The sequence below is a fragment of the Aegilops tauschii genome, chromosome 7 (genome assembly GCF_002575655.3).
Source record: "Aegilops tauschii subsp. strangulata cultivar AL8/78 chromosome 7, Aet v6.0, whole genome shotgun sequence".
NCBI lineage: Eukaryota > Viridiplantae > Streptophyta > Magnoliopsida > Poales > Poaceae > Aegilops > Aegilops tauschii.
The window spans coordinates 21,124,009-21,134,461 of record NC_053041.3 but is presented as its reverse complement, the minus strand read 5'-3'; the positions used below and the strand labels follow the sequence as shown (position 1 = coordinate 21,134,461).

Genomic DNA, 10,453 nt, shown 5'->3' with positions numbered 1-10,453 from the left:
ATATGTGTCATGTGTATGGAAAACAAATTTCACTCATTTCAAATATTGGTTTAACTCATTTCGAAAAACATTTCATTTACTCGGGAAACTGTTTTCACTCTTTTCAGAAAAACTATCAGTTAAAAAAACCATTTCACTTGTTTCAGAAATAGATTTCACTCCTTTCTGAAAACACATTAGACTCATTTGCAAAACTAAGTTCACTGCGAATTTAAAAAAAATATTGAATGTAATTCACTCATCAAAAATATCAATTTCAAACACTAAAAAAGCAGTTTCATACAAAATATTGGTTATCTTTCACTTTTTTCACTGATCAAAAATATTGAAATACTCCTATGTTTCACTCGTTTCAAATACATTACACTTTTGAAATACAAAGTTTCACCCTTTTGTGAAATATATTTCTGAAAGGATAAACATATGCTTTTAAGAAAACAGAACAGTTCTTCGTAAGTTGAAAAATAATTAGTTTCACTCTTTTGGGATATATGAAATAGAAATAATTAAAATCGATCAGTTTCATTAAAAAGTGTGAGGAATTAGTATTTTGAAAATGAGTGAGATTTGTTTTCTAAAAGAATTGAAATTAGTTTATGAAACAAATTGAAATGTTTTTTTAATTTCAAATCTACTTTACAAAATATTTCAAATAAGTTTAAAGTCACTAGTAGAAAACAGGGCTTTGGTTCGGCCAGAAAAGAGCATTAATCCCGGTTGCATTACGAACCGGGACTAATGTGAGCATTAGTCCGGATTCGAGCGGCTAGGGCACCGTACAGGCATTAGTCCCGGTTCAAATGGGACCTTTAGTCCTGGTTGGTGCCACGAACCGGGACTAAAGGGTGCGATGCCCATTAGTACCGGTTCGTGGCACCAACCGGTACTAAAGGTTAGACCTTTAGTCCCGGTTCGAGCCACCAACCGGTACTAATGGGGTTTGAGGCATTAGTACCGGTTCATGGCATGAACCGGTACTAAAGGTCCCATTTTCAAACTCTACCCCCCCTTGGATCGCCTTTTCAGTTTTGTAAAAAGCAAAAGAAAATGATAAAAACTTCAAAAATTAAAATCGTTCCAGATGTAGTTATGTTACTACATGTACTAGTTAGGAAAATTTAAAAACTTAAATTTGGACATGTTTTGCAAAAAGTGTAGGGAAAATGTAAAACGGCTATAACTTTTGCATACGATGTCAGAAAAAAACGTATAATATATCAAAATGTTCAGCACGAAAATCCGCATCCGATTTTGACCGCCTACGGCCTGTTTGCAAATTTTTAGAATCCTCAAATTCTGAAAGGAAAAAAGTTATGCTCAAATTTCTGTTTATTTTTTGAATTTTTGTTAAATCTGGTCAAACTATGGTCAAACTACTTATTCAAGAAGTATTAGTGTTACTAAATAATTATTCAAGAATATTAGTGTTACTAAATAATTATTTCAATTTTTTTGAATTTTGGTCAAATCTGGTCAAACTATGGCCAAACTGTGGTCAAACAATGGTCAAACTAATTATTCAAGAAATATTAGTGTTACTACATAAATATTTCAGTTTTTTTGAATTTTGGTCAAATCTGGTCAAACTGTGGTCAAACTATGGTCAAACTACTTATTCAAGAAATATTAGTGTTACTAGATAATTATTGTTTTTTTAAAACAATAGTTTCAAACTCAAACAGTGAAATGTGTGACTTCATGCTCAAGCTAAATTCCTGAGGGTTAATAGGATTGACATCTTACTATTGTCAGGAAAACAACAAGTGCATACTTGGAAACGGAAGTTAAGCGTGCTCAGGCTGGAGTAGTGAGAGGATGGGTGACCTTAAAATGATGAGGGATGATTAGAGATTAGAGGTTAAATTGAGCAGTGATGAGGGGTGATTAGAGATTAGAGGTTAAAATAATTCAGAAATTTGAAAATAAAAAAATAAAAAATCTAAAAAAATTCAATTTTTTTTCAAAAAACAAATCATAAAATTGCCTTTAGTACCGGTTGGTGTTACCAACCAGGACTAAAGGTGGACCTCCAGGCAGCGGCCACGTGGAGGGCCTTTAGTCCCGGTTCGTGTAAGAACCGGGAAGTGAGAGGTGAGTGACATGCACATGGGTGGGCCCCCAGCTGATCAAATACAATGAAGTTAAATGAATAAAGGAGAGAAATACATGTATATAACTTTTGAGTTGGCAGCCTCCTATTGGTGAGAGAAGCACCGGTAGCTCCCGCCACCGGTAAAAGACACTTTGCGGTGAGGCGAGGGCACCGGTAGCACCCATGACAACATCAAAAAGCACCGGCTGAGGCTCTTCTCCTCCCGGCATGTCCTGTGTGTGCCGTAGAGCGCGGCGTGGCACGTCCATGACGGCAGTCTCTCCTCGTTGTCTTCATTATCATGAGCTGGTCGCGGAGGTTGCAGGACCCCACCGGCGAGGAGGCAGCCATGGCCAGCTGGTCCGCCGCGTCAGGCTCTGTCGCAGCACCCTCTCTCTCTTCACGCTCGTGTCCGGACAAGGCAGTAACTGGTGTTCGCGGCGTGGCGCATGGAAATCCTACCACCTGCCACCCCATGCTATCACCGAGGTAGGCGCTAATTTAGCTGCAAAGTTGTCAAATAGACATTTACAAAAAAACATTGTAATAATATTGTTAATATATCAAAGCTGAAATCAAAACTTCATATGGAACAGAAAGTTTCCAGAAAACATTGATCCATTGACCATTTGCTGAAGGTGCACTAAATCATAATGCATATTCAAGTGTTGCTAAAATACTAATATTCAAGGGTCGATAGCATCAGTGCATATTTTGATTTACTGAAACCTTAAGGCATGCAAGTGGCATTATTTTAAAAATAAAAATACTAATACCATGCCATGCCATTTTAGATGCACTAGTTTTATGCATCAGTACCAACACTCCAGAACAAAAACAAAACACAATCTGTTTTAGAAACAACTCCAGAACACCCCAGGTAGTAAAAAAAGTTGGCTAAGTAAATGAGAAATAAAAAGAGAGCAATTTTTGACGTACCTGACATTGACAGCGCTATCAAATATCACCTCACTGTCAGCATTGTCTATTCTCTTACCGGAAACGTTACCTTCACTCAGCGATAGTACTAATTTAGTCTACGGAGATGGTTACGGGCTTCTAGGTTAGTGCACAGTAGGAGGAAAACAAACATATAAACATAGTTCATGAACAAGCAACTGTAGTTTTCAGGAAGATGAGAGGATAACATGGCAAAAAACCCTTGTGTGAGGAGACGGCGAAAGATGGTTCCATAGATTGATGTTCTACAAGTTAAAACCTTGAGGAGCTGTAGGTCCATGGCGTCCTTCACATCTGTGAAGAAGCCCTTGATGGTGGACCGTGGTGGATGGGGAAAGCCCATGGCATGCTCCATCAACATCTGCAGTAGACGATATGAAGAGAAGGTGATCTGTAGGGGTCGCGGATCCCGGCCAAGAAGGAAGGAGGGATGAACCTGGGGCCACCGGAGACGCGCCAGCGAGCCCTGCCCGAAACCCTAGCCACGGGGGTGGGGTTGCGAGCGGGCGGTAGAGGCCGGGAGCGGAGAATCTGGCTGGAGGTGAGGGACGCGAGGACCGTGGGGAGCTCGGGGGCGTGCTGCGCGGCACCTGAGCTCGCCGGAAGCGGTCGGTGTGGGTGGTGGCGGCGGCGAGGACTTCGTGGGCAAGAGGGAGAGGAGGCAAGCCCGTGCGTGTGTGGTCGTGTGTGTTTTTTATTTACATATCTGCTCAGACCGTGGGTTGAATAGCCCAAAATACATGGTCTTTTTTGCAAGAATGGAATTTTTTCTCGTACAGCCACTTAAAAAGGGACCGCAGGTCGAATACCTAAAACAACAAGGACTTTTCTAAAAAAAATTGCCGCGACGGTGAACGGGCAAAAGCGATCGGCGCTTTATTAGTAGGTATAGATATAGATATAGATTTCCAATTAGATATGATTTTAACGGGATAGCTACATGCGGGAGTTCATCTTGAACCCCCTAATTACTTGGGAGATATTGATTGTTCTATTAAAATAGGATGCTCCAGCGCTCATGGGTTGATCAATAGGAAGATGGCCTTCTTAATTCTATTGGCGCGAAGATGGCGCCAACCGTTGCATGACTGGATTGGAGGTGAAGAATTCTGTGCCGAGATCGTAGGGCTGTAACCACTGGATTAACCAACTAATCTTAATTAGTATAAGTACAAAAATACCTTTTTAATCTTTTCAAAGGGTGTACCGAAGCACACCTCCATTGATTATCATCCTCAAGCCCCAGCTAAAGGAAATCGTACATTTCGTTGAGTTTTAAATACGTCTGAACAATTGCTCGATAAATGACAGTATCGTGCATCGGTGAATGCCTTGGCCGTGTCATGGAAGAAGAGAAAAAAACACACACACAGAATTAGACGCCACGGAAAGCTGAAGAGGAGGAGAACAAAGATACCATGAACACTATTCGTAGTAGAATAGCTGATGCTTGTCTAGTGACAGCAACATATGTTAACTATGTTGATGGAGGTTCTAATTATGTGAACTATACGTATTTCTTATGGTGCATGCCTTTTGTAATATTATTACGGGGTCACTAACTATTTATATGTAATATGCAACATCAAATTATAGTCGTTGAATTGCGTATGTGTTAGCTATGTATCATGTACATTGTCACAAGTTTCCTTTGCAAAAAGGTTGCTCTATTGCCTACCAATATACAGATAATTGCTTTACGGTCAATTAGCATATAAACATATTCACTCATGGCCCATGGCATTACAAATAATTCACATCGAAATCTTTAATTTCATAGTTGTTTCAACCAAATAGCTTCCAGCTTTTCCATAGCTGAAAGTTCACACCAAGTTTCTCATAGCTCACAACCCCCAACAACTTTTAGAGAATCTCTCTAGAAAAAACAACTTTTACAGAATCTGCAGCTCAACCAAACACAACCTAGGGTGCAATGTACAATCTACACACTTTGATTGATGTAAATAACACGGATCCAATAAATCAAACATGTGCTTGCAGCACAAGAACATTATAATGTCTTCACTACTATAGCTTGGAGAGGAGTCGCCATAGACATTGTTAACCCAAGCTTCTCGGACATATCAACACCAATTTTCATGGCCTCTTCGGGCAATGTCCACTCAAAACGGTGCAACAACGAGCCTAGCAAGGCAGGAAGCATCCTAGTAGCGAGCGGCAACCCTAGGCAGATGCGCCTTCCAGCACTGAAGGGCATGAATTCAAAGTCCATACCTTGGAAATTTACCTCCTTACACAGGAACCTCTCAGGGATGAACTTGTCTGGCTCTGTCCATACTTGAGCATTGTGATGGATGGCCCACAGATTCACAATCACGGTGCTTCCCTTGGGGATGGTGTACCCTTGTATCTCTACTGTCTGCTCAACCTTGTTAGGTGCCAACGGCACAACTGCGTGCAGACGGAGAGTTTCCTTAACGACTGCTTGCAGGTAAGGAAGGTTATCGGAGTATTCAACATGTTCCTTCGAGCCAAGAACTCTACTAAGTTCCTCTTTTAGCTTCTTCATGGTTTCTGGATTTTGTAATAACTCTGCCATTGCCCACTCGATCGCGCCCGAGACGGTATCGATGGCCGCAAGAAATAGATCCTGAAACCAGTTAAATATTACTAAGTAAAACCGCAAGAAATAGATCCTGAAACCAGTTAAATATTACTAGTAAAACAGAAATTAATTAATGTTCTCCAGAGCACGTACTGCATTTGTTCCTTTTTTTTCTTTCTTGACTGGCTTCCTAGGCATTGGGATGCCGCCTAGAACGTTGCTTCTAAAGCCCCTTATATTGACATGTATTTGTACCCTACCCTCAGACCATATCTATCTTTATTTTATTTTGAGATGACTTACCACATGCGCCATCCATGTGATGTCGACATGTATAACAGCCTACTACCATTAGATATATGTTTTTTTTATGCTTTCCACCCAATGAAAAATATACTACTCCAAGGTTTAGCAACTCCGAGAATGGCGTCAGCATGGCTAGCTATGCGCACGACATATATACCAGCTGATTTATGCACGATGTTTAAGAGTTGACCGCCACTGAGTTGAGTTTTTGTGCAAGGATCGCGTGTGTGGAGCAATTTCGGAGTACTGAAGACTGCATTGAAGCTCCTAATGCTATTTATGCTTATTTTCATCACTTGTTTTCTTTAAGAACTTCAGGGTTTTTAAACATGCTCCCTCTTATCTCATCTTTTCACATGAGAGGTAAGAGTATAAAATAGATCGAGCCGTTGATTGCATTAAATAGTGGATTTGGTTAACTCTTGCCTTCTTATCTCCCATGTGAAAAGAGGGGATAAGATGAAGCATGTTAAAATTGCTCAACAACTTCGGGCTAGTCTAATATATGCATCATGGGCCAGTTCTAGGTATTAAGGATGCATGGTGGACTGGTCCTGTCTATGTAGCCATCTAAAAGATCTTATATTAGTTTATGGAGGGAGTAATGCCTGCTATTTTGGTTTCTTTAAATGTCAGAAGGTTCAGCAAAATGATTTTACTTTGGTATCGCCAGTCTAAAGAGTTTCAGATCTATTAGCATTCAAACTTAATAAGTAAAATCTTCAAGATAAATAAGAGAATCTTTTACTTATGAGTTTTGTAGCCTGTCTTTGGAACCAAGAAAAAAGGTGTAATATATGTGTGTGGACATGAGCATTCTGAACAATGCAGATGAAAGAAAGCAGAGAGAAATTGCACTTGTTTTTAATTTTATTGTTTAGTCTGGTGAAGAAGAGCAATACTTGAACTAAGGTGGAGGTAGAATGCTGAGATGGTCTTACCGTAAGAAATGCTCTCATAGAGTCTTGGTTCATCACCGCCGCCCCGTCCACCTCGCACATTTGCAGCATCACGTCCAGCAGGTCGTCCTTCTCGCGCCCGTCGACGCTGCCCGCTTCCCGGCCTCGCCTCCGCTGGTCGATCTCTTGGTCGATCAGCCTGTAAACCTTTCCCAGCTGCCTCGTCATGCTGCGCCGGATGCCCTGAAGGTCCAGTGCGGCGAGCGCCGGGAAGAAGTCCGACACATTGGGCTTCAGGGCCAGGAGGGCAGCTTCCCGCGCGACGGCGTGCAGCTCGCGCGTGGTGGCTGCGTCAAGGCCGGAGGAGAACATGGCGCGCCACTGGAGGTCCGCCATTGCGGCGAATACCGCTCGGCCGACCTCAACCGGCGCTCCGGCGGACACGGCCGCCGCCATCTCCGAGACATGGCAGAGCATGCGGTCAACGGCGCCCCGCATCACGGGCCGTAGGCCATCCAGCTGCCTCGGCGACAGCAAGTGCTCGGTGCCTATCCTGCGCAGCGCGCGCCACCTGTGGCCCGGTGGCAGGATGAACACCGAGTTTGCGGCGTGGCCCATCCCGTTCCACGCGTCAGGAGCATTGCGGCCGGTGATGCTCGCATTGTGCGTCCTGAGAACCTCACGGGCGGCGCTTGGGGATGAGGCCACGATCACGACGGCCGTCCCTAGCCGGACAGTCATCAGCGGGCCGTAACGCTCGGCGAGGCGTGCCAGGGAGCGGTGCGGGAGCCAGCTCGCAACGTGGAGGAGATTCCCGATGACAGGGAGCGGCATCGGGCCAGGTGGAAGACGGCGGCGGGCGTCGGCGAGCATTCCCAACACGTAGGAGGAGAAGAGGATGAGCAGAAAGCAGGACGCAAGGACGAGTAAGAAGAACATTTCTGGCTTCAGAGTGATCTTTGGTGGCGCACACTCTAATGTCCAATCCCTTTTGTTATTTTCAGACAACTGATTCTTCTTTCTTTCGAGTTCATTTTATGCACCTTGGGTGACACACCTGGGAAACGCTTGCTGTGTGCGCGCGCGCGCGTCTTTGGTGTTTCCTGACTGCACTCCACGATCTCCAACACGCGGATCACGGAATCGTCCGTAAATGTCTGTACTGCGGTGGACAAAAATCAAAATTCAACATTTTAGAATTCTTTTGATGAGAAACTTTCAATCCTATTCATTTTCAATCATGACAGTACAACGAACACAAGAGGTAATAAAATTTAAAACCAAGTTCATGGACCATCTAGCGACGACTACAAGCCGAAGATGCGCCACCGTCATCGCCTCTCCCATGCCGGAGCCGGACAAACCTTGTTGTAGTAGACAATCAGGAAGTCGTCGTGCTAAGTACCTAGCGGAGCAGCGCATCAGAGTAGGAATCCTCCACTAATGCAGATTGGGCCTAAGAAAATGAATTGTGTGCAATGTGTGATCTATCAAGCACGATTCAGAAACGAGTTATGTGTGGGATACACGACATATAGTTCATCCAGATGAACTATTTGTGATGAGGCAGAATAACATAAACGACTCCCCATAACAAGATATGTGCGGTATACGACATACATGTCATTCGGATGAACTGTTTGCGATATGTCAAAATAACACAAACGACTCTTTACAACAAGATGTGTATGATATACGGCAAACAAGTCAGTAATCAAAATTCTGTGGGACGACCCCGCAAAAAAATAAATTCCGTGGGAAGACCAAAAATATCACAGACGATTTGCGCTAATAAGTTGTGTGTGTTGTGGGTAAACGATTGCTAGTAAACACTTGTCTGCGATTGTTGAAATCATCACAGACGTGTTCTTTAGTTTAATCGTTTGTGATGTGATTTGCTCTATCTGCACAATATCTATACTCTGCCTACAGAACAATAACATATATATTTATAACAATATGATTGCACAACCAAATTAAACATCCAATTACATAACTAACAACACATAACATTTGCACAGCTCAATGAACAATTACATGCATAATAAACTAGGAGAAACAATAATCAAATCATCTACTACTTCTTGTAACGCTTGCCACTACTCTGCTTGCGGCTCGATCATTCTCCTTCTTGGGGAAGGTGGCGCTCCCTCATGTCAACGATCTGCATGTACATCTCGTAGCTTGTGTACGCGTCCTTGCCGCATACTCGACGTGATTTCGTCCAGTTTCTCCACCCAGGCCGAGTGTCGGGCAAGCTTGCTCTTGTTGTAGGCATCCTTCATGTCTTTGTAGTACGGGTCGATGATGGCCTCTGAGAGGTCAACCAGGGAGTCCTTCTGCTTCCTATTGCCCCTTATGTTGTACTTGTCATGGATATCAACAAGCTTTTGGCAGGCGATACCCGAAGTCTTGAGCACCTTTAGATCATTGGCAGTGTCCACCGTAGCGAGACTGTAGTCGGGGCTATTGACAAACCTGGCGAAATATTCGCAAGGCCTTGTGGCTAGGATATAGTGGTAGATGAGGACGTGATGGTGCATGCATAATTGGGCGATGACGACCTTCTGATCATACCCGGCACGACCACCGGTGTACTCGAGGTCGAACGTCCCGGCCACTTTGTACTTGTCCTCGTAAAGCAACTGCTCCATAGTGTTGATGGAGTTCCCCACCCATGTCGGCTCGTTGGTGTACACCATGGAGAGGTTCGTCAAAATTCTATGGGTCTCCACTTGGAACGCGGGGTGAACTGCTCGCCCTCAGCCGCTAGGAGCGTGATACGTCTCAATGTATCTATAATCTTTGATTGTTTCATGCTATTATATTATCACTTTTGTATGCTTTATGTGCCATTTTATATAATTTTTCTGGACTAACCTATTCATTTAGTGCCCAACGCTAGTTCCTGTTTTTTGAATGTTTTTGGTTTTCCAGAAAATCCATACCTATAGAAGTCCAAACATGACGAAACTTTTTGACGATTTTCTCTGGAAAATAAGAGTTCCTGGAAGCTTCGGGGGATGACGAGAAGACCCACAAGGGCCCCACAAGGGAGGGACGCACTGGGGGGTAGGGCGTGCCACCCTGGCTTGTAAGCCCCTCATAGCTCCATTTGCCCTAATTTTTGGCCTATAAATTCCCATATATTAAGAAACCCTCCAAGCGAGACCTGAAACAATTTTATCTCCACCGGAAGCCTCTACTTCAAAGCGATCCCATCTAGAGCCTTTTTCCGGTACTCTGCCGGAGGGGGAATTATTGGGGAGGCCATCTTCATCAACCTTGCTGCCACCATGGTGATGCGTGAGTAGTTCTTTTAGGACCTATGGGTTCATAGTAGTTGCTAGATGGCTCTCTCTCTCTCTCTCTCTCTCTCTTTCTCTCTCTCTCTCTCTCTCTCTCTCTCTCTCTCTCTCTCTCTCTCTCTCTCTCTCCTCAATACAATGATCTTCTCTAAGATCCATCTGATTTAATCTTTTGCGGTGTGTTTGTTGGGATTTGAGGAATTGTGGGTTTATGATCTGATTATTATTGAATTTATATGTGTCTCTTGAGGTTTATTTTGTTGTGTAATTTCATAGATTTGTATTTCTCTCTGATCTATCCGTCTACTTTGGCCAAGTTTGG

At 43.3% G+C, this 10,453-nt stretch overlaps 1 protein-coding gene across 1 annotated transcript; it reads right to left on the bottom strand.

Annotated features, from left to right (window-relative positions):
- Positions 1 to 5,063: 5,063 nt before the first annotated feature.
- Positions 5,064 to 8,496, bottom strand: LOC109750937 (geraniol 8-hydroxylase-like). Its single transcript, XM_020309858.2, has 2 exons — positions 6,866 to 8,496; positions 5,064 to 5,663 (listed from the first exon to the last, which is right to left on the bottom strand). The coding sequence occupies exons 1-2, from the start codon at positions 7,760 to 7,762 to the stop codon at positions 5,064 to 5,066; spliced, it is 1,497 nt and encodes a 498-aa protein (XP_020165447.1). The 5' UTR covers positions 7,763 to 8,496.
- Between the last annotated feature and the right edge of the window lie 1,957 nt (positions 8,497 to 10,453).